Below are 26237 nucleotides of genomic sequence, written 5' to 3'. Positions count from 1 at the left end.
ATATTTTTTTGTTTTATTCTCCATTCGCCCCATGATGCATAATTTACGATATTCAATTTTTATAACAATACTAAATAATTTTTATTGATATAAAATAAATCCGTAGCTACTCTGACAGCAAACTTAGAAACTCTATTTATCATCGATGATAGATTTATCAAAACGTACGCGAGCATTGAAGATCTTAAATGAGTAAACTGAGGTGACTCACCATCAATATAACTCACAATTGTATCTAATTTGGTTCCGTCCGATAAATTAGCATTGCGTCGACTCAGAAATGTATTTTCTTCGTTGTATCAGCGATTATAAAATCTAAGCCTACATCATCCATATTATATATATATATATATATATATATATATATATATATATATATATATATATATATATATATATATATATATATATATATATATATAATTATTTTATTAAGCGAGTTTTTAAACAGAAATAAATTCACGCTGTAATTTTCCTCAGTACTGTAGCAATCCATCCAGCATAGGTTATAAATAATTCTCAAGCATATATCTGTCAGATGTGTCCGTAGCTCATTGCTAAAGCATCAAATTCTGATATTTGAGGTCTGGCAATCGAATCCCATGACTGACAACTGTCGATGATTGCGTCTCGAACGTCAACAGAAAACACACACACACCATATCACCACGTGGTGGGTGATCTTTTGCACTCTACCTGGGTTAATTATGGGTCTATGTGTGTGTGTGTGAGCAAAAATATGTTGAACGTAGAGGTACTTGAAAACGCCATCAGAACAATAATGACACAGTCCCGTATATGTTAAAACAATAATTATATGTATTTGTATCGTCCTTAGAATTAAATTATAAAATTAAGATTGTATATATTGGCTATTCTCACTAGACAAACGTCACTTTGACATTTCTCGTTAGACAAACATCACGTTGGTTATTCTTCACTAGCCAAATCTTAAGCTGGCTATTCTCACTAGAAAAATATCATTTGGCTATTTTGACTAGACAAATATCAATTTGGCAAACTAGAAAAATATCAATTTGGCTATTCTGACTAGACAAACGTCACTTTGACGTCTTTAGAATTAAGTATATATACGCTGTAAATATACTTATACACAATGCTGTAAATATATGCTTATATACAATGCTGCAAATATGCTTCGATATGTATTTGTGCCATCTCCAAAACAAAAATTATATCTTGCATCGTCCTCAAAAACGGTCAATGATGATCTAATATATTTTATTATAAATATATATTTTATAATATATATAACAAAATGAATTTTGAAAATATTAATGATATTATTTCTGCAATAAAATAAATTTTAAAACGATGGCTTAGAAATTCAACTTGATCCAGAGAAAATCATTTCTGATTTTGAATCATTACAAAATCGTAAAATTGAAGGTGGATATACACTATCAGCAGAATATCCACTGATCAAGACCATCCAGCAGATTATGTTACAATCTTTATCAACAGTAAAAGATACACAAGTAGAAATTTCGTCCCACTTTCGATCGCAATTGAGAACATTAGATCAAAATTATCTAACGAATATGAAACAAGCAAAAATCATTAATACACGCGTAAGACAACTAAAAAGGATTATATCAGATCGTGAAAACGAAAGCGCTGTCACTTATGAAAGCGAGAGTAAAAGTGAAAGTAGCGATGAAAATTAGTATTAAAAATATTCTGTTATAATATGTAATTATTTTTTATTTTTAAAAAAATAACAAATCAGATTTTTTATTCAGTTCTAGACAATATTTTTTTAAGTTGATCGAGTTTAATACAGGAACGTGCATAATTCAGAATCTGATCTCCATCACACGTGATCACAGAAAAATGTTCTCGCCGGAGTTGATTTAACTGTTCCTGCGTCAATAAAAAAAATCATCTTTGCCGTATTCATCAATAACTATATCAACACTAAATTGTTCTGTGTTGACTGGAGACTGTGTCATTATTGTTCTGGTGTCGTTTTCAAGTACCTCCCCCTTGTGATGCATAAAAACTCTCACATGTTGGTACATTATATAATACACCTCCTGATTTCAATTAATTGATCAAAAAATCTACGGACAATGTTTTTATTATAATGATTTTATTTTTTCTGAACTATTCTGAATTTTGTTATTTTTTCATGAAAATTAGTCAAAATTCTTAGTTTTTTTCATCTATTTTAGTCATTTTTGTGAAGGAAAATCTATCAGATTTCGTAATTTTTAAGGACGAAAACTCCAACGATTCTCTAAATGATTTATCAATAAATCGCTAAATTTTCATAAAACACCTAAAAATTATATTTTTCATAGTTGTTTTTGTCAGTTTCTGGATTGATTTTAGTTGTTTTTTTAAGCAGAAAAAGGAGAAGTTTATTGATTTATTGATAAATCATTTAGAGAATCGCTGGGGTTTTCACCCTCAAAAATTACGAAATTTGATAGATTTTTCTCGACAATTTTATGCAGAATAAAATAAATCTTTCATGATGAGGTTGAAAATCATTAAGATTCGACATACGGATGTATATTAAGAAATTTTCCAAGTAGGTCAATTAATTGTCCAGTTTGGTCAGTAAGTTTGAAATTTATTCTTGATAATAACGGATTATGACATCGTAGATAAACAGGATTAATAGGTTCTTGTACAATCAAATATCCAGGAGGTACTTTCGGTGTAAATGTATATAAAATATATCGTTGTTGAGCCTGATTTGATTTTTCAAGATCTATTTGAAAGCTGCCATCGATTACATCACATAGAAGATTGACGGCAGTCGTGGAGATTATATTAACGGTTCCTGGTGAAATATGACGACCTTCACGGTACGGATTATTATTGTGTTTAAGAATAGTTGGAGGAGGGGCTATTTTTCTCCATGACTCAAGTACTTTGGGAAAGTTTTCGTTGATAAGATTGTTGAGTGATTTTTTTAGTTCGTCAGTTCTAAATTCTGGTATTACAAACGTTGGTAGTTCTGCCTCAGTTATTTTATAATGATCGAGAAATAATTTTTGTAGTCTGTATTCAGTTAATACATTTCCATTTCTATATGATAATGCCAATTCGTTTGATAATACTTTCTCAATTATAACCCAGTTGGCAAATTCAAGATCGGATATAACCTGATTTAAATTTGTATTGTTTCAATGATCTGTTGTTTTATATCGTTACTATAGTATTGTATGATACTGGAAAACAAATTTTGTAGATTACTAAATAGGCGGGTGTATTCAGGTTTAATATCGTCAGGAAATACTTTGATAACTTGTTCATTAATATATGGAATATGACTTCCAATGTCTCTTATAGATATTTTTGTGAGTAATACAGCAGGTTTTGTACCATCGGATATAGTAAATCTGCGCACACCAGGAGAATCACTTAGATCTACTACTTATATCATGCCAGTGATCCCTTTTTCTATATTCTGTAGGTTTTATAAATACAGTCGACTCCGGTTAACTGCACAGCCTCGGGCCCGTCACGAGACTGTGCAGTTAAATGGAGTGTGCAGTTAACCGAAGTACGGTACAGTACAGCTTTAAATCAGCACGGCTTGAATATAAGTGAAGAATAACGTATAAAGATGATTAGAATCCACTCTTTCAACGTTTACTGAAATGAAACAAGAGTCTACAATGAACAACACTAACGTCATATTGTTAAATCAAACACAATGAAATTGACAATTTCTGAAAGAAATCGGCAATTGATGTCTGCACACAAGTTTTACTAATAAGTTGGTGAATTGACGACTCTGTTTGTAAAACGGTTCAAACAGCTCACATTCTCTCTGTTCCATGAATCTGCGTAAATTCAGGAGTGACTGAATAGCGACTTTAGATGAAACCTGGTCATCTACTGCGTCGTCGTCATCACTTCTTTCGTCATTTTCTACTGAGTCGTCGATTTCACCTTCTGTCTGAAGACCGTCATCTATTGCAACATATGATTGTTCCCACGCTATTGTTCCCTGGTGGGCGGGAATATACATGTATCTACCACCTATGGCGTTCTTTACATGTCAATCATTTACAAAGTTGCATTTACCGGCGTAATTGTCGGCTTATTTGAAGAGCTCCAGCAGTGGACTGACAATAAATGATCCTGACTATACATTGTGCAGTTAACCGGAGTAAAATTGTAATGAATAATGTGCCACGGGCAGAACATTTATCGTGCTATTATCCGGAGTGTGCATTTAAGCGAAGTGCAGTTATCCGAAGTTTGTTCCCATTGAAAAGCATTGGGAAAAAACGGGACCGGCATGACTACGTGCAGTTATCCGGAGTGTGCAGTTAACCGACGTGCAGTTAAGTGGAGTCGACTGTATTTTATCATCTGTGATAAAAATCTCATTTTGGTTCTGGTGGTCCTTGATACTCTGGTGGAATTTCAGGCCATCCTAAAACAGATCTGATTGATGATTGATAAATATCTACAACGTAATCTGGAGAATTTATCTCTATCGCGGATGATAAAGTTGGTTCGTGAACTGAAATATCTATTTTTGCTTCTCTTCCGGTTGCAGCTTTTAGTCTGTTTTGAAATTTATCATTGATTTGTTCGATTTGATAATTTCCAGTAGGAATAGAAACAACATTCCAGTCTGGTGTTCCATCATATTTATCTCTATTTGCAAATACAAGCGAATTATTCCCTGTAATCCACCAAATGGTTTTGATCTGATATTTGGCCAACTGTAATATACTCGTAATTGTGCTAGTGCGATTTCTTTTACTGAAATTGCAGTTGGAAAGTTATTACTAAATTCTGAATTAGTTGAACTTACCGTTATCATTGTTGGTTTTGACGGAGTCGTATTATTTACAATCTGTTGTAGTAGCTCGCTTGGCGATGTCAGTGGAGTTGACATTGTTATTTAAATCCTGATTTTCTAAATCAATAACTGTCATTGCTTCTTCGTAGATTTTGATCATCTCCATTAACTCAAAATCTGATATTTTTCCATCACTAAGGCTCGTTGATAATAATGAGGATAATTTGGAGTATGCTAGCGTTGCTGTAATTGTATTATATATAATCATGCAATTTTGCATTCATGCACGTACATATTTTTTTGGCAATGATATTAAGAATACCGGCAATCGTTGTCGCAGCTGAAACACAAATTGTCACAACTACTGGTGCCATTACAAGTGATGGTGTTATTGCTGATAATAATACGCCGGTTCCAACAATAACAGCAGACGCTGAATAAACAATTTTATCAACAATAACTACACGTCTGCGATATTTCTTTATTTTTACTGTATACTGTTCAACGGTATCTTTTATTATTTTTTTTTTGGCCATTCACGTGCTCGATTATACCTGAATTTTTGAACGTCGATTGAAGTATTCATTATATTTTACTTAGTAATCAACTGAGGTGTTTCGGCCACAAATTCCAGACACCATCATTAAGACGTTGCGGTTAAATTGTTATCATATGCTTATCAAATGTTTCTTTGTCTCCCTTTTTTAATATGATATACACGGTTCCAGAAAACTTATCGGCTGAATTCTGCCAGGGATACGTAGTAAATATCTCACATTTTGCAGCGCTGAACACAAACCGTCTATACACACCAGTGACTTCTGCAGTATGTTCGAGAGTTTTATTTTGCTGTGACCATGTTGAGAATCCTGATGACACAGTGTATACTCTGTTGGTAATCTGCCCGTGGGGGATTTTAATCAGATCAATATTTTATAACGATATCAGGAATTCCACTTTAACATCTTCTAGTTCTTTTTTTCTAATTGTTTCAATATCTGATATAGCCGTTTTAATATCGCGGAGTTTTGTGTTAATATCAACGAGTTTCACGTCAACAGTCAACGGGGTGCCAAAGAAATCTGCGATTTTACTGAGTTTTTGAAAATTTCTACGAGTATTTAAAAACATATTTACGTGAGCATCATACTCAGCTCGTAGCGTGGATAATTTAGTATCTACTGTGTCTACATATAATTTTCTTGTTGCAGCATCTTCATCAGATGTTGGATCTCTTAAAACAGCTGTCTTATTTCCGTTCATGCTGAGTTCGCCTGTCATTGTATCAACGGCGTTATGCAAACGATTAGCAATGCTTTTTGCAATTTCATTTCTAATAGCTGCGAATGATATATTTGAGTCTCTGAGTGTACCACCGTCAGTAAATACTGGAATGTTATCCGTTGTGGCACCGAGAACTCTACGAACAATATCATTCCATTTGATGTTGCTCGTCTTTAAAACACCGTATTTATCCTGCAAAATAACAACTTCACATCGGTCAACTCCAGAGAGGTTCATAATATCAGCGAGTTCATCTTTAGTCGCGTAATATGACAAATCAATGTCATCCTTTTTTCTTATTGCCCTTAGTGGTACCACTAAGAGAAGATCTTCCGTAAATATCAACTATTATACTTTAAGATCTGTTTAAAACGACGCAGTTACTTGTATAATTATGCACGATTTCATGAGGTGCATTGGAAGATTTTGATATAGCGTCAAGTACATTAATTACTTCACGACCACATATCGGTGGATCAGTTAGTGTTTGTGTTGGTAATGTTGAATACCAGACTGGAATGTTTCTGGCGTATTTAAAAAATTCTATTGGCGCAGGAAGCCCGTATGAATCGAAATAAATGGAGCCACGTGGGTCAAATGCGTATGCAACCCAGTGAGTACCAAGCCCTGAATTGTTATCAAGATTTATAATTCCCGTCTCAATATTGTTTGGTTGTTTTGGTAATTGGTCATGCAAGAAAAAAAAAACTCTGAAATTTTTATATTTAATTTTTTAGCAGCATCAAGAAAATCAAAATTTGACATAGGCAGAATAAGCGAAGTGTTCCTGGAAGTCTCAGACCTTTTCCATACCGATAATGGGTTCCCGGTAATCTTAGACCCCTTCCCTTTTTTATATCCTTTTCCTGTTAATTTATCAACAAGCATACTACCAACCTTTCCGGCACTACCGCATAAAATACCGAGGGCAGCTGTTTTCGCGATGACTGGGGCTGCAGCGGCTAAAAATCCTGGTATAGCTGCAAGAAGTGGAAATATATCACCTGTTTTAATTTAGTCTTTCATAGCGCTCGGAGAAAGATGAAGTTGAACTCCGGTTTTCGATTCTAAGGCCCTATTAAAATGTTTAAGTTGAGTCTTGGTTAGGTGGCGCTATACAGTTTCGCATTTTGCATAGGTTAGGAATTTAAAGAAAAAGAATGTCCCCGGCTTTCCTCACTGGTTATACTAGCTATTTAAAAAAGACCTTGTATATCTTAGGTATAATGCAAAGAACCTTTAATTCCCTTTATTTTGGTGTATGATTGATGGGTGTACTATGGGTTATAGAGTATACAGCTTGGCCTTACTTCAAATGTGCATCTTTCAAAACAGTGCTAGCTCTACTTGGTCATTTTCACTTACTGAACTTCAGAGGTCAATTGTATAAAAAAGAGCCGATAACTTTTTTTACATTGTATATATTTGGTAATTCATTCATTGCACTTTCAGAAGCTGGTATTGTCTAGTCTGGCAAAATTCATTTTCCCTATTTTAATAGCTCCTATGTATAGTGTACTTTAGACTAATTCAGACTGATTTTTTAACACAAGGGAGCAGTCATTTTAGTTAGCAGTGTGCTTAAATCATGTAAAATTTCCAAAAGTACAATATCCAAAAGAAATATCATCCACATTACATTAGTGTTGCATAGAGGTATGCAAACGTTCTCTCCACTGTGCATGTTTTAAACGCGAACTAGTTCACCTTACATACGTCACTCTCTCAAAAATACATATTATCTGGTGAGCGCCACCTTAATGATAATTTGTTTGGACCACCACTAGAAATTTTATCATTTTTTAGTGATATTTTTATTCCGCATTTACTTGCAAGTTTTGATTGTAACTTTTTCACCTGACCGGAAGTCAGAGTGACATTAGCGTGACTGTACGACATTATTATAATTGATAAGTGAATTAATTACATGTTTTCTACTGGTGTTTCTATAACTCGCATTCTTCCACCAGCACCTTCAAGCAACATTGCTTTATCTGAAAGAATAACTGTAATTGCTCTATACTCTGGAATAACTCCTTTATTTACGCGAGCTCGGAAGTGTATATCAACGATAGTTTGTCGTGCTTAAATCAAGATGCTCCAGCGAAAAGTAATAGATTTGATACAGAGTTCAAAAATCTGTGATATTTGTAAACCAGTATCTATATTTTGAACACGTCCCATAAATGTCATCAAACGATGATATGCACGTGCTATATGATTTGTGGTATAATCTAACAATATATTATCAGCTGGTTCTTGATGTCCGTTTATTCTTAAAGAAACTTCACTAACTTCAAGTTTGTCAAATACCATTGGATTTTGTTCTTGTGAGTTTAGTCGTGCAGTATTTTGTAAAACAATAAATATATGTCGTGGTACAGAAACACCTTGCTGTCATGCTATATGCCATGTAAATAAACCATTAGTGTTACTTTGAACACTATCTGTGGTCATCGTCAACCATGACAACAACGATTTACCACCTTGGTCCATAAAAGAAATTAATTTTTGTTCTTCAGCAATTGTTGGAGTCATTACTGGCATCCACAACGACAGTTTTGTCATTATTACTTTACCAACATCACCAGCAGCGCGCCAGATTGCATCATCGTCAGTAGCCTTTCTTACAAAGTACAACTGTATGTTTTGCTCCGAAAATTACTTTTCTAACATTTCTACAGAATCCAAAGATGTGGGATAATGGAATTTCACATGAAAATCTTCTACGATTACCAACTAATACTGATAAGCCCTTTGCAAATCCTTGATCATGATCTGGATTGACAGACTGTAACATCATAAATGCTGCGGCGGGTCGGTTTACCGCTCCAGGTGGTTGTGGATTAGGCGCAGTATTTTGTTCTAATTGTACCAAAAGATAAGGTCTTTGGTCAGGATGGTCATTAATGTCCTTTGAAAACATCATTGATGGACCAGCTGATCTTGTATAATCATCTGAAGATCTTGCTAGACCATTATAATATCGTTGTTGCAACATCAACGTCTTTTTTGATCGTTTCAATATTTCTTCCGTCAATCATATACGTAGTACTGTCAAACAACTCCAAAATACCGTTATTAACAAAACCGATTCTAAAACCATTCGCAAATTCAGTATTATTTGCTTTATTAATTTCACCTTCTGCTTCAATAAATGCTTTAACGGGTAAGAAATATCTGCTTGTATCCTGAACTTGTAATTCGATTCTCCCCCTGTTGATTTGGTTCTCGTGCGTCATAACAATAGAATTAATAATCACGTATCGATTCATCTTTGAGAACTGGTGCGTCTATATCGAACGCTGGATCGGATACACGTTTAAACATTTTATTATAATTGTTATCGTCTAACGCGAAGACCGCTTCCTGCTATTAAATTTGCCGTTATATTTCTTTCTGCTTCACCAGACAACTCTGATAGTTTTTGATTTGCGGCTTGATTTATTATTTTACTGACATTTGCAGGCATAACTTCGGTGCTAGGTAATTTCACTGGTTGTGGTTCTTTTCGTACTAATCGAGATATTCTTTCTTTGACCAATGAAAATGCTTTACCGACAAGATTACCAATAGCATTAATACCTTTATCACGAACATCATCAATAGCCTTCATCCCTAATTGTTTTACAAATGGTATTGCTTTTGCAGCCATCCTTTTGAATAAACCCATAACAGTATCACCGAGTCCATCTCCGTAAATCGCTTTGTAAGTTGGCTATAGTGAGTTTACTAACCTAACCATTACAGGTCCACGTTGTGCATTGCGTATAATCATATTTTTTAAATTACATACTGAATAATTAGTTGTTTTTTTTTTAGTCGCTGTGATAATCATCAGCAAATTCATCGATGAGAGACGATAAACATTGATATCCAAAATACCGCCAGTAAATAATCTTCGACAAATATCAGATATTTCATTAATGATTTCAGGCGAATTATTTCCACCACGTTTTCCTCCAATCAGAACTTCTAATCTATCCACGTCAGAAAGAACACTGTCAGGACAAGCAATAAGACCACTTCCTTGAGTAAAAAAAACCCCACTTCCAGTAGCGCCTTTGCTATATAAGTCACGAAATTCGTCTTCTTCTTGTCTCTTTTTTAGTTCTACATCATGTTTAAAATCACGAAAATACGGGTCTTCTGCAGGTCTATTACTATGTATGAAATATACTTCTTTAATCCAATCTCATCATCATTATTCCAATGAAGAAGATATTCAGATATTACATATTTTTCTAGTTGACGATTTCCACGTGCATCTACTACCTTTTCACGTGGCAAATTTATGATAAGGCTAATACCTTTAGACTTAACTTTATTCCTAACATCAATTAGTTTTGGCAATTGTTGTTGAGGAGGTTGTAGTTGTTTTTGTCGTTCTATTTGTTGCTGCGGACAAGGAAGTTGATGGAAAAGTTCTTCCTGGGGAGATTGTAGTTGTTGTTGAAGTTGTGACTCCAAAATAAAATTTATTTATGTCGTTAATGTATTATATTATATATTTTATCATTACTTTTAGCGTGGGGTTTGTTATAATACACACCATATAACCGTTTAAAATAACTATCAGTATTTATGTTAGAAAACTTAGGTTTTAAAATTTCAGACCTTCGAGAATAACTATCAAATGCAACACGAGAAAATCTTCCTCTTCAGTTTTTTTTAAAGTTCTTCAATAACACCTTTTTTACATTTTTTATTTACTTCAACATTTTCTTTCATTACTTCAGGCTTAGGTGCAAGATCTTTTTTTACATGGCTATTTCAGTACGAACTTTGCCAATACCTTCAAGTATTTCTTCCTCCATGGGGGAGGTTGAGCAGCAGCTATTCCAGCTGGAAGATCTTTCAAAATATCTCTTTTTTTGTTTAGCACTTTTTGCTATCTTTGCAGTTTGCTCAGCAGTTTTTTTTTTTTCAGAAATCTCTTTGTACTAGGCTTAAATAATTGTTCTGTACCCTCTGCAAATTCTACTTGTGATTCTTGACGTTCTTGAAGTTTTTGTCTAAGAGAATCACGAACATGTACACACTTTTTTATAATGGTTTGCTTTATGCATGTGATAATATATAATTTTTGTTAATTTGGCGCGTGAACCGTAAAAGATATTACAATTCTTTTGTAATAAATCGCATACATCTGTTAAATTTTGGCATGGTAACGTTTGGACTGTATGAGTTTGTTTTGACTTGGCGTTTATGGGTACATTTTGACTGTAAATCTTTATTTTAATATGTCCATCAAAGAAATGGCGCATTTTTCAGTTCCACCCCTTAAATATTCCACAAATATGACTGAGTCAGACAGTACTTAGCTTTTGTGGGTGAAAAAGTCCAGGTGAATTAAATACAGCAAATGTAATACGAACTTGTAATTTTGAGATTGCTATAAAAAAATTGAGTTTTTGTCGTGGAAATGTTTATTGAAATTTCGAGATATAAACTCTGTGACCTTAGTCGAAATGACGATTTTTTTCGGGAAATTTATTCTACAAAATGTCGGCTTTTTATTTAAATAAAATGTCGCGACTTTATTAAAATTTTCTTTACCTTAACGCATAGTAAACGAAACCCATTTGCTTTTAATATTGTCTTGTCTGTTCATAACATAAATGCATATAACATATTGTAGGCCTGTAGCAATAAAGGGAAGAATGCATTATTTTAGATTCATTGTTTAGAGTGCATCTTGCATTCTTAAATAGAGAACCTTTCTATAGAAATTATATTAAGCAAATTTCAATACACGTTTATTCCGGTACGTGTTTTGAAATTTGTGCAATATTATACCGCTTCCATATGAGTAATATTGGGGTCAGGAGGTCATAAGTTTCTGACAGATGGATGGAAATGAAAAGGTGCCTCGAAGATATTGTGAAGTGCAACAAATAGACACTTTAACATTTTCATACGTATAATCCTAAAACAGAAATGGAAAAAGTGGCTCTCTCCTATTTTTCGTCTATCAACCCGCTTGCCAAGAAAATCCTGAAAGATGAAAGTGACTTGATAGAGATCATTGGCGAAGAATGGGAGAAGTTCACGTTGGCTGAGAAAGAGAGCATTTTTGACGATTATTTTGTAGATGTGACAGTCAGACAAAAATATGCCGTCGTTGAAAAGAAGGATTCGTATCCCCCCTCGTTTCCAAGGCTAAAAATCGAGCCAGGAGAGAAAATTATTGTGAATTTTGAATCGGACGTAAGTACTGTAATGGGAGAGTCTCTAAAAGGCGGCCGCACGATTCACCCCAAACCACCAAAATCCACCCAAAACCTGCCCAAATCAACTACAAACATGACTCGGTTTTTGTGTTGTTTTTTTTGTTGTTGTTGTTTATACACAACATTTTAATTTTTTGACATATGAACTTTTTGAAGTACTGTGAGAAATTGGGATATTGTTTTAAATACATTGCCAGATCGTCTTCTCGTTTCTCAAACTCAGTGTCATCTTGACTGAATATTAGGCTACTGTCTTCACTGAAGAGCATAGGAGGTATTGATTTTGTGACAAGAACGTCACATCCATGTTTATGCAAAGAGTGCAGAATGTTGTTTTTAATATGCTTAGTGCAATATAAATATTCTGCATTACAAAAATTGGATCTTAGAGCGAAAAGAATTTGTAATATGTGTTTTCATCTCACTCCCAATGAAGACATAGTGGACCTAAGAAAATAGGGTATTGATCAGTTTTCCTGTTTACAACGCTTCTATTTTTTTATGACATTGCAGTTACAAAAACCTTACCGAAGTTAAAAGTTCTGTCTATTCCAATGATACTTTTATCCTGTCCTGAACAATTTTTGATCAAGTCTAAAATTTGTTCTGTAGTATCCATTTCAATGACTGGGCTTTTTTGTTGTAGACAGAATCACTTCCTGGACATAGTCATTTGTGTGAAGTTCACCTAAAATTTCTAATAAATCATCGGCTAGATTTTTATTTCCTGGATCAGATGTTTTAATTTTCTTTTCTCTTTAAATTTTGCCTTGAATTTGCCTCAAAGATTTTGGCGCAGTAAAGCTATCTTCCTTATTCATCTGTAAATATCTATCTGAAGCCTTTGTCTCCCCTATACCATTTACAGCTTCTCTTAGAATGTTTGGATTTGTTCGTAGATAGGACTCATTATGCTTACTGTTTCCATGTGGCTGGTTAATTTTTAAAGATCGTTCCCCACAGTATTCTACCACAGCATGTTTTTGGATAAAATTGATATGACTGGGTGCCTTAATTATAGTTGTTACTCGTTTTTTTAAACTTTTCATCTCCTTTAAGCTTTGTGTAATATCTGTGGAAAGGAGGTACCTCTTCAGGTTGTGATTCAGTTGGAATATATGTAATATTCTTAATTTGTACTTGTTTCATACATATTAAATTGTTTTTGTATAATCCAGATGCAGTCAGTTATGTCTATTACAACATAAACATTATTTTTAGGTCCTGGTGGTATATCAGTTGGGCAATTGTTGGTGTTAGTGAGAATTGACAAAATGTCTTTATTGCTTAAAAATCTGTCATTTTGCTTCAATTGCTTCATGCAGCATTCGCTGTATTCGCAATTAAAAACTTCATTTTCATAATGATCTGTACCATTCTCGTTCTCCATAAGACCATTATGGCTAGAAATATCACTGTCTATTGTATCTATGTATTTATGATCATATTCTTTGACACCATCATCTCTGTCACCATTATCTCCATTAGCTTCTTATTTATACCACGTTTTATAACGTCAGTGACTGCTGCAAAGTGGTTGATGTTGTAATACACAGTTAGTTGTGGCATTTTTCCTATTGAATGCCACAGTCACGGTCAATGGTGAAGCGCTGTTGAGCAGATTACTTGGATAAAAGATTTTGTTTGAGGTACATCTGGGCACCATCTTTATCACCATTAACATTTGGGTATATGCTTCTTATTGGGCGCATGATGACATCACTAAGGGCTAGTAAATGCCAAGCGTTGGAAAAAGCTCCACTTATACCAGCATTGAAACATGCTTTATCGTAGTCGCTGGATACCAAGCATAATTCATTGCTAATTGGGCTTTTCATATATATACACTTGTTTTTCACCTACTGTATACATGTTAGATATCTCAGTTGAATTGCAATGGCTTCATTGCCAAAGAGTAGTATAGAAATAGCATTATACAGGCAATTCCCATCAACTGTGGTTTTTATGGGATTACCATATACGTCATTGACGTAGTTGGCCATGATATATGCAGCGATGGAATAAACACTTGGGAAGTCTGTATGTTGCTTCATAGGAACAGATAGCCAGGGCTTATAAAGCAATCAAAAGCAGCGGTTAATTTTTCTAGGTTTCTTGATCTTGCAGCCTATAAATGATATAATATTCTACAAGTAAAATTACAATTATAATGAATCAATATGGTTCACTCATTCATGATTTGAAGGTGATGTAGAGCTTGAAAAAATTAGATCAGAGTTGTCTCACAAGTACGAAAGGAAAAAGATTATAAACACACATGTTGGACAGTTAAGAAAGATTATGCCAGATCATGAAAATGAAAGTGCTGTCAGTGACTGTAGTAACAACATCACTTGTAGTGATTGTGACTAAGAGAATCAATATTGAAAAAATCTGGACTTTGTCACTATTTTTTATTATCGTATGAGATTTTTATACCCATCAATCTGAAGAATTAGTATTTTTTTAAGTTGATCAAATTCAGTACAAGAAAGTGCATAATTCATAATCTGATCTCTATCGCAGAAGCAATTCTTTCAGTTATTTTCATAACAGGTTTAAATAGCTGTTCTGTCCTTCTACAAATTCAACTTGAGATTCTTGTCGTTCTTTTAGTTTTTGTTTGACAGAATCACGAACAGGAAGAAGTTTCTTTATTGTTTCTAGTCACTCTTGAGCTAATCTAGCTGTTTTAGACTCAATAGCTGGTGCCATTAATTTATCAGTGATGATTTAATTACCCGCATGGATTTATAACAATAAATTTAGATGATCCCAGAATACGATATCATATAGTTCTTGATAAAATCTTCGGTTAAAAGACTGATCTAATTATAGCAGCAGAGAGGGTGCGACCTCAATAAAACGTCCAGCGGGTAAACGAAAATGCACATACTTTTTAAAAAAGACGAATGACAAAAACAAAGTAACAAAATAAACTAACCCAATTAGAGAAACTCTTGGTAAGTTAGAGACTTCGGTTTGACGTTATTACTCTTAAATTTGTCATTTTCGTAGCAAGCTTTATTTTTTCAAAAATGCTGTTCTAGCAAAAGGTCTGTTCACCCTATCTGCTTCTAGTTTGCTGTATATGAATTGTTTGCCTTATATGATAGAAATTACAAATAATATCACCACTCTGGTGGCCTAGAGATTAGAGCATCCGTCTCGGAAGCGAGAGGTTGTGGGTTCAATCCCCGGCTGAATCATACCAAAGACTTACAAGAATGGTACTAACAGCTGCCTCGCTTGGCGCTCAGCATTAAGAGGTTAGTGTTAGGACTGGTTGGCCTGATGTCAGTATAATGTGACTGGGTGGAACATCATGCTACATGTCTGCGGCATGATGCCCCAGTGCTGGACACCACTATAAACTGCCACACTGCAGACATGACTGAAAAATTGTTAAAGCAACATTAAAAATCCTAATCACACATACACACAAAATAATATCACCATTCTCATTCATTGTAGAACACCCTATTTTTATCTACTCACTGATTTGTGCCGCCATCTGTAACTTCCATGGACCACTGCTTTGTTACAACATGTACTCAATTAGTTTGGTTCATACTAAAAAAGTTTGTGTTTTGAAGACAATGTTTTGCCTTACATTTATATGTATGTATTTATAGATCTTCCCATCTGCCTCGCACAAATGAATCACATGTACAGAAGACTGCTTTCTCATTAGCATTAAAATTTAAGCAATGACAGTACTGTTCTTAAATGGAGTGACGTAAGTATAAAGAAAATAATGAATCAGTTTCACATCAATTTAAAAATAAAGAATCAGTACCTTTACATGATTTCAAAATTTTATTTTTATTTAAAATGTCCAGAAGAAATAGAATATATTCCTGTAGCCGTTAGCAACAACAAAATATTAATAAAGACAATAACAAATACATGTAAACATATTTATAATATTATGCATATGTTATTGTTGTCATCCTCGTTGATATGTACGGCACACTGATGGTCCATTATTTACTTCACAATGAGGCCGTTTATATTTGGAATGTACTGACTGAGTCTGCCTTAGACTTGATAACCAGCAATGGGGATGAATCCAGTAACATTTGTCTCCCTTTTGTCATTTTCATCCAATTTAAATACTAAGTGTGGCATAATTTGTCGTCTGTTTCAACCAGATAGTGGTGGTGCTCTACAGTTTCGTATTTTGCATAGGGTTAGAATTTTAAAGAAAAAGAATTTCCCTGGCTTTCCTCACTGGTTATACTGACTTTTTTTTAAAAAGACCTTGTATATATTAGGCATTGTTCAAAGAACCTTTAATTTCCTTTATTTTGGTGTATGATTGATGGATGTAATATGGGTTATAGAGTATACAGCTTGGCCTTAGTCCAGATGTGTACCTTTCAAAAAAGTGCTTGCTCCACTTGGTCATTTTCACTTTCTGGACTTCAGAGGTAAATTGTATAAAAAAGAGCTGATAACTTTTTTTTACATTTGATATATTTGGTAATTCATTCATTGCACTTTCAGAAGCTGGTACTGTCTAGTCTAGCAAATTCATTTACCCTACTTTAATAGCTGCTATGGATAGTATACTTTAGACTAATTCGGGCAGATTTTTTAGCACAAGAGAGCAGTCATTTTAGTTAGCAGTATGCTTAGATCATGTACAGTTTCCAAAAGTACAATATCCAAAGAAATATCATCCACATTACATTAATGTAGCATAGAGGTATGCATGCATTATGCATATTTTAAATGCAAACAACTTCACCATACATACGTCACTCTCTCAAAAGTACATAATAACTGGTGAGTGCCCCCAGAACTCTTTCCAATGTTTTCTTGTGGTTTTGGGTATGTTTCATTTGATTTACGTAATGTTAGTGGTGGATTTGGGCAGTTAGGGGTGGTTTTGGGCAGGTTTTGGGTGGTTTTGGATGAATCATGAGGCCCTCTAAAAGGAAATATCACAGAGTCCTCTGTTATGACATAATTAAGCAATTGCTTTCACCTGTTATTTCATGTTGATACATCTCACATATTTTGAAACATGCGTTATTTTTTTAGCATATGATGCATATCAAATAAAAAATGATATATTCCCTCATGCTTTTTACCAGAAGTAACCTTGTTGGAAAGGTTTAGAAAGGTCATAGTGTATTATGTAACTTAAGTTGATGCAGTTTAAAGGAAATCATATCAGCCCATGACATGGTTGTTCATATGCTCCAGTAAAAAAGTTTATTTTAGATGAACATCAGCAGCACAAATTTATTGGAAAAATGAGACGAAGATACTTAATTTTAGCATTCCTAAAGCGTGTTTTTTATTTGTGACAATTTTGGTTCTTAAGAGATTTTGTCTCAAAAGCTGAAAAATTCAAGTTAGGAATAAACATGATGGTATTCTGATGAAATTGATTTCATATAATCAAAAATATTATATATAACTTTTGACCTGTTTTTTTATATTAAAAATGAATTGGTAGTGTAGATATGCATCTTTCACAAGTCATTTCTCTAGAAGTGCAGAAAATCAGGAACAAAATTCAAAAGGGTAATGGAGAAGGTTGTTAAAAAAATGTTTGGGTCATTCTTACCATTATCTACAAATAGAGAATTATATAGGTCATGTTAAGTTATATACCAAGATTTTCTGAAAAGATAATTGAAAATTTACTGTTAAAGTTATTGCTTAAATCCGACAGGAAATCCGAATACTTTGATATTTTATATAAAAAATGTAGCGGATGCAAATTTTAATCTGGAATATATTGTAGAGGTCTGTTTTTCTAGTAAATATACAAAAATTAGCATAACAAAGAAAATCAGTAAAGACAGCTTCACATGAAGCTTTGCAATGTTGTACAGTATGCTAAACAGTGTTATGGATGCATTTATCCAATTTGAGTTATGTTCCTATCACATCACTCTATTATTCCAGGAAGTTGATTTGCCCAATCAGATTAGTTCCTTAGGACTTCAATGAGGACTTAATATTTGGAAGAGTAATTGGCAAAATGGATTTTTTTTCATGGTATATATCTTTGTTTCAAGTTACCACTAATTAACAATAGGATTTTTGACAAATTACCACTAATTAACAATAGGATTTTTGACAAATGTTTCTTTCTTCATGACTTAGTGTTGATCGGTGTAAACAAGTGTTGTACTCCTGACATCAACGAGAGATTCATTAATTTTTTTGAGAACTGCAAGTTTATGATACTACATCTAAATAAGGAGCATGATGATATGTATTAGCTATCATCACGGGTAATGTATCGTAATGAACAGTAAAGTAGGTATAATGTCAGGGCCAGCACAAGATAATGTGTGAACTGTGCGCTTGCACAGTGAGCTATTTTCAAAGGGTCAGCAAAAATCAGAGATGAATATGGATGCAAAAATCAGACTTGCAAGGGAGCTAAAATGAAAAACAAAACATTTTTCTTCTCTTCTTAGCAAATATTTTAATGATCTGGGTGTGTGCCAAATGTCTGTTTCACACAAGCCCTGTATAATGTATATATAAAATGTGTAGTAATATAAAAAGAATATTAACAAAACAAAACAATCTGCAAATTTATTTTAATATTTTATTCAGACAAACTGCTATGATAAACTGACATGGAAGATAGGTACTGACACAAAACTGACAAAGGGGAGTGTTATCTTAACTTGAAAACGGTCAAGAGAGAGAGGTACTGACACAAAACTGACAAAGGGGAGTGTTATCTTAACTTGAAAACGGTCAAGAGAGAGAGGTACTGACACAAAACTGACAAAGGGGAGTGTTATCTTAACTTGAAAATGGTCAAGAGAGAGAGGTACTGACACAAAAACTGACAAAGGGGAGTGTTATCTTAACTTGAAAACGGTCAAGAGAGAGAGGTACTGACACAAAACTGACAAAGGGGAGTGTTATCTTAACTTGAAAATGGTCAAGAGAGAGAGGTACTGACACAAAACTGACAAAGGGGAGTGTTATCTTAGCTTGAAAATGGTCAAGAGAGAGAGGTACTGACACAAAAACTGACAAAGGGGAGTGTTATCTTAACTTGAAAATGGTCAAGAGAGAGAGGTACTGACACAAAACTGACAAAGGGGAGTGTTATCTTAACTTGAAAACGGTCAAGAGAGAGAGGTACTGACACAAAAACTGACACTGATATTTTGTCTTCTGTATGGTAAATATTTGATCAAACACAGGTAAATGTATAAATAATAAAACCGGGGTACATAATTTATTTTGTATATGTCCCTTTTAATACCAACTGATGGGTACTTACATGAATTATTAAAATTTGCAAATAATTATAAATATTTGAAAAGCAACTTAACAAATGGTTCTTTGATGAAGTTCAGAAGTGCACTTTAAATAATGATATGGTAATGAAAAGCTCTTGACTAAAGGCAGAATTTGTATTCAGGTTTTTGATATAAAATATATATTTATAAATAATCACATAAACAAGACACACTAACACACTCAATGGTTGGTTACAATAAATACCTGTTACCAACTGTTGTTCAGCTATAGCAGTGTGATGGACTTGCCATTGAAGAGCCTGTTTGTTTTTTCATTATTTCCTTTTCAGCATGCACAAATCATGTATGCAGTTACAAATATATAAAAGTACAGCAAACGTACTGTTAATACACTGGACAAGGAAAGCACTTTCCCCATCTCCTCCATGCATTACAGTTCTTCATCTGTAAATAAATTAATGTTAAATTGATTCTGAATCCATAAGTCCCATATGGCTATATCATACCACTTGAATTGATAGCTACTGATGTCTTTGTATTTTACGTCTAATTTAAAATTATGCATGTTGTTTTTTAATTAAAAAAATCAAAACACGATACACATGCGGAGTGGTCTAAAGTGCTCACCATTCTGGATCATTGCCATCTCACCCCTGTCTGTGTGGGGTCGAGTCTCAGGCTCGGCTAATGTGGATACGTGAGAAAGCTTGCCAGTTTCTTCTCGTGGGTTAGTGGTTTTTACCGGGGTTTTCCAGGGTTCTTCCTCCACCAGTTATACTGGCTGTTATATATAGCCTATCTTGTGCTGAAAAATGGCACTAAATCCTTCAACATCAACAACAACAACACAAACACACACACAATGAATTTCAGTAAATAAGAATTTAAAAGATTTTCATTTTCTTTTATATAAATGAAATGAACCATTTAATTTTTCATGATATATACTATATTTTACAGCACATGCACTCACAGATATTACATATGTAGGACGTAGGTCAACTGAACTCGGAGATATCCCTAATCTGTAGGCACATTTGCTGCAGTAAATCAGGATCTTTGTTGCTTGTAGTTTGACTCAACTCTTTTTATTGACATCAATGTAATAATTAAATGTAATAATCAATGTAATAATGAAACATATTTTGTGTATTTTACATAAACCATTGGCCATTCATACAGTTTTTTTCTGTTTCAGTGTTGGACTTGGCAAGATGAACATTCAGCACCGTTTTCATGGAAAACAAAGGTGGGTAGGAAACATGTGATGATGTTGGACGGTATTTTGATTTATCAAAAGACATCATGATGTCTCAGATCTCTGTCTCCACGGTGATACTTTTCTGCCTCCATCAGTTTGTCTGCTGATCTGTGCACTGTTCAGTCTATAACTCCTCAACCACTCACTGCGCATTTGGCAAACTTGGTGGATATTTTACTCAAATGATAGACTTTTAATGCATGTTTATTATTTCCGACTCCTGCCCCTTAGGTTCCATGATTGGGTCTGGAGAGGGAGAGTCAGAGGTCCACAGTATACAACTTTCAGTTACAGTGACATTTAAACTATAGTTGCAGCTATAGCAGGACAACACATCACTGTCCAGGGGCAGGTAAGATGGGCAGTTGTTTGAGGAAAAGATTTAATTGACAATATGGGCTTTTGCAGTAGCTGGTCATCATAGTTGTTTTTGTTCTGTTGTTATTACAGTGGTGCCTCATTATAAAACCCCTTGGTATATGACTACCTCTCATTATAAAACCCCTTGGTATATGACTACCTCTCATAATGCAGGTGTGGTATTTGATGCCATTAAATTGGTCGAATTTTGCATCATTCATAATTAATTTATTTCATTTCATTTCCAGGCTCTTGAGAACAAAATACAGCTCTCCTTTGTTAAAATATGCATTGTTATAATGCAGTTCTAGATAATAAAAAGGCATTAACACCATGAACCCGTGACCAAAGTTATACAGATTTGTTTAAAAGATTGAATAGAAACCTTTGTAGTTGATTTGGATATCACTTGAACCTGTTTTTAATATTTATCTTTGACTTTCATTAGTCACTTTTGTATTCAACTGATGTCAGATATTGTATTCCTAACAGGAACACCCAACATCACCCATGTCTCTATTGAGCCATTATTGTAATTATTATTTGACAGAAGTAAATGAATATATACCATTAAAAAAAATGAATGTATATAAGATAACAATATAAATGCACACATTTGACTGGCATTTGGTTATCACACACCCACACACATATTTGTTTATTCATTGAATTTCCTTTTAATCTCTATACAGTTGTTTGGTATATAACATGGTTGTCATTGATGGAGCCCAAATGTCACATTTTAATGGGGGAAAGAGTGGTTAATGTAGAAAAGTGTTGACCTTAAAGGATTTTACCCTTTTCTCCTCCTTTATTTGTTTCTACCTTTACATTTTTGGAACTTGTACATTTTAGTCAGGATTATGATGATGTGCTGTTAAACCACACTGACTCACCCACCCACATGCCCCTACCCCCTCACATATGCATTCTAGTAATGGTTCCTGAAATGTTCTGTTTAAAAAAAGTTCATGTTTAATTTATTCTTAGAGCCAAGAAAAATTAAATCTTTTGGACCTGGAGCCAGACCAGCTTGGAAAGCCCACATCTAATAACACCCAGGGGAAGGACAAGACAGAGAGTAAACAAAGTCCAGCCCCTAGGGAGTTCTCTGTGACAGATACACCAAAGAGTATTTGGGAGTCACCATTTCTCAAAGGCATCCAAAGACCAGAACACCTGTCAAAGTAAGTGCCCATGTTTTGTTTCAGTGTCATTGCAGATTTTGTAAAACATAAGTACACGCTTACTTTAAGTTACTATATGGTAGCATAACTGTTTTTATCATGTACGATCATGGTTCATAAAACCTTAATAAAATTAGTGAATTTTTCTTCTGAAACTTCCCTGAATTTAGAAAAAGTTTGTTTTTTCTTTGAAAAGTCATTGAATTTATTGAAAAATTATCTGAAATTTGCCCAGATTTCCTTGAGCTTGTATGAAGGATTACTAAATACTCAAACTGAATTAAAGATAGAATATCACATGTTAAATTAAAAAAATCATGTTATTTATGTATTTTCCATAATAATGACTAACTAAATAGGGAGAAAATTGGATGGATTAAATGATGCACAAGATGGTTAGTTACCAGATGTAGTAGCATCCCTTTGCTGTAGTGGCATGCTAGTAGTTTATGCGCATTTATGTATGCCCACCATAAGGTCATTCATCTTTCTGTTAACACTTTTGTTTCTGTACATTAGCTATTAGCAACCTTTGTGGATGGGTTGTGCTTGAAGTTAAAAGGTCAAAGATCAGGGTCATTGTGACTGAAAGAAGAAAAATGGCTTCTGGACAATAACTCAAGTTCTCCTCTGTTAAGAGTTCCGGACTATCTTGATGGCTTGCATTAAACCTGTAAGTTTTAGGGTTCAAAGGTTAAGGTCATTGTGACTAAAGGAAGGATAATGATTTCTGCACAATAACTTGAGTTGACCACAGTCAACAGTTACCAAGCTTTTGGATGGCTTGCACTTTGAGTAGGAAGAGACTTATTGATTTTGAGATCCAAAATTCAAAGGTTGGAGTCACTGTGATTAAAAAATAAAAGGGTTTCTGTACTATAACGTTAGTTCTACATTACATACCCAGATCAAACGTTGTTGATGGTTTGCAGTTGGGGTAAGAAATAAGCCTTTTTATTGTAGGATCAAGAGGTCAAAGGTTAAGATCACTGAGACTGAAGGAAGAAAAATGATATCTGCAAATTAACATTAGTTCTGTTTTACAGACCTTGACACATCTTGAATGGCTTGCCCTTTGGGTAAGGAAGAAGTCTGTTGATTTTAGGGTCAAAAGATTAAAGGTCAAAGTAACTGACTGAAAGACAAAATATGATTTTTCCATAATGACTTTAAGTCTAGATCATGCATCTTGAGTGGAGGGCTGGCCGTTAGGGTGTGGAAAAGGCCTATTGATTTTGGACTAAAAAAATTAAAGATCATGGTCATTGTGGTTCAAAGAACATTTGCTTTGCAGAATAACTTTTGTTTTTGAGCAAGTTCTTGGACCAAACATCTTGGATGGTTTGCACTTAGGACAATAAAAAGACATGTAAACTCTGGGGTCTAAAGGTCAGAGGTCATGGCCATGGTAATTCCAATAAAATATCATGTTCTGTACAAATTAAGCTCACTTGAGCAAAGGTTGAGGTCATTGAGACCCATTAGTCAATAGTCTCCAGAGTTAACCATACCCTAAATGGGTTCCATTATTTTTTAGAAGTTCAGGAGTTCAGTGGTTGGAAATTTCAAAGTCCCATACTTCAAGCATACATGTTCCACAGGCATCATTCTGATATATTAATTATGGCCTTCAGGTGGTACAATTTTCACTGGCAGCCTCAACATATTTATTTTAAAATATTCCAATTTAAAGTTAGTATATCTTGTGTACTGGAATGTTTGCCCTCCTTCTGTTCATATTTGTAATGAATTTTACAGATTGGAACCATAATTGTATCTTTTTCCTTGATCTTGACAATATAGACACTTAGCATTGATTTTAACTGCATTTAAGCACAATAGATATTCAGATTCTCAAAGATACATGCATTGTTGAACAGCTGACAAACCAACACATGGCTCCTTCATTTTCACATCAGTAAGTATGTATTCCTTCCTTAATTAGATAAGTTATTTTGAATAGTTCTTTGGATAGTTGACAGTGCATAATGTTGAAAAGCAAACTGAATGAAAAGAGTTGTGTAATAAAAAGAAACTTCATGGTCATCTGATAAGGTCTAGAGTTATGAAGGTGAAAAAAATTAAGAATTTTTTTGTGATTGGATAAAACAGATTGTCTTAACATATACATTGACAAATAACACTAATTTCTCTGATCCTTTTCACTTAAATAAATAGAAATAATTGTTGGTTTGATGGAAAGTAACAGTGTAATTAATTTTGCATGACTGATAGCTAATATATATATATATATATATATATATATATATATATATATATATATATATATATATATATATATATATATATATATATATATATATATATTATGCACCATTATGCCTTGTGAAGTCTACGTGCATGTGTGTAGGAGTGCAGAGGCTTCAATCTGCAAACAAAACTGAAGGTCTACAAAGCCGATGTGTTGCCTATCTTGCTGTATGCATGCAAAACTTGGATGGTGTACAGACACCTTACCAAGAAACTGAACCACTTTCAAATGGGCTGCCTGAGGGAACTGATGAGGATAAGATGGCATGATGGGATCTCAGATACTGAGGTTCTCACATGGACAGGCATGCCAAGCATCAACACTCTGCTGATGAAATCACAGCTAAGATGTGTAGGCCATGTTGCCAAGATGTCATATAAGTGACTACCAAAGATCTTATGCAGTGAGCTTAAGGAGAGAAAGCACTGTCAGGGAATTCAGAAGAAATGCTTCTAAGATTCAGTCAAGTCATCTTTGAAACACTTGAATACTGACCCGGAGTCTTGGGAAGATCTCACACTTGGTGCAGTCTTGTCTATACTGGAGCTTCAGGCTATGAGATGAGGAGAATTGCAAAGGCAGTACAGAAGAACAAGCAGGATAAATCTTGCATTGTGTCCAATGTTGATCAAGCAAAACCAAGCGGCATCTCCAGTCCATTAAGCTACAGACAGTTCAGAGCACAAATTGACCTGATCAGCAACTCATGCACTCACAGATACCAAACCAGTCATTGATGGTCATTTTTGAACTTGAAGGATGAACAACAGAAGCATAGCAAGGGAATTAACCTTTGATCAGTTCTTTTCAAAGGGTTTGTGTTGTGAAGGATGTTCTCGCCCTTGGGAAACACAAAACTAACATAATTTAAGAATAAAGGATAAACCAATCTCAATACAAGTCATGAATTACCCAAAATACACCACACAGATTAAATTGAATAATCTGATTTGAAGCTGAAGAAAATAAAAAATATAATATTAAGTAAATTGTAATTAAGTTATGACATATATATTTATTATCTGGTGCCATTTCATATATTAAATGTGGTTAGTCACCATTATTTTAGATTGATAGTTGGTGTTTATCACCTTGGATAAAAATATTAAGACAGTAATGCAATATGCTTGTCTCCTAAACCACTTCCAAATTGAATTACCATCATTAACCACTTCCAAATTGAAATACCATCATTAACCATTTCCAAATTGAATTACCATCATTAACCATTTCCAATTTGAAATGCCATCATTAACCATTTCCAAATTGAATTACCATCATTAACCATTTCCAATTTGAAATACCATCATTAACCATTTCCAATTTGAAATACCATCATTAACCACTTCCAAATTGAAATACCATCATTAACCATTTCCAATTTGAAATACCATCATTAACCACTTCCAAATTGAATTACCATCATTAACCACTTCCAAATTGAAATACCATCATTAACCACTTCCAAATTGAAATACCATCATTAACCACTTCCAAATTGAAATACCATCATTAACCACTTCCAAATTGAATTACCATCATTAACCATTTCCAAATTGAATTACCATCATTAACCACTTCCAAATTGAAAT

The 26237-nt window shown here is 34.0% G+C and overlaps 1 protein-coding gene across 2 annotated transcripts in view; it reads left to right on the top strand.

Annotated features, from left to right (window-relative positions):
* Positions 1–11902: 11902 nt before the first annotated feature.
* LOC149808332 (uncharacterized) overlaps positions 11903–26237 on the top strand; it is a 33699-nt gene continuing 19364 nt past the window's right edge. For both annotated transcript variants that reach the window (XR_016424824.1, XM_089975883.1), the window contains exons 1-3: positions 11903–12289; positions 20764–20814; positions 22177–22373. Coding sequence is in view for 1 of the 2 variants with exons in the window: in XM_089975883.1 (XP_089832009.1) it covers positions 12020–12289; positions 20764–20814; positions 22177–22373 (518 nt within the window). In the remaining variant the exon portion in view is untranslated. The remainder of the gene's footprint in view (positions 12290–20763; positions 20815–22176; positions 22374–26237) is intronic.

This window comes from Sinohyriopsis cumingii, chromosome 1, assembly GCF_028554795.1.
Source record: "Sinohyriopsis cumingii isolate HCF-2022 chromosome 1, ASM2855479v2, whole genome shotgun sequence".
Taxonomy (NCBI): Eukaryota; Metazoa; Mollusca; class Bivalvia; order Unionida; family Unionidae; genus Sinohyriopsis; species Sinohyriopsis cumingii.
The sequence above is the reverse complement of the archived record's forward strand: the minus strand, read 5'-3'. Positions and strand labels throughout refer to the sequence as shown.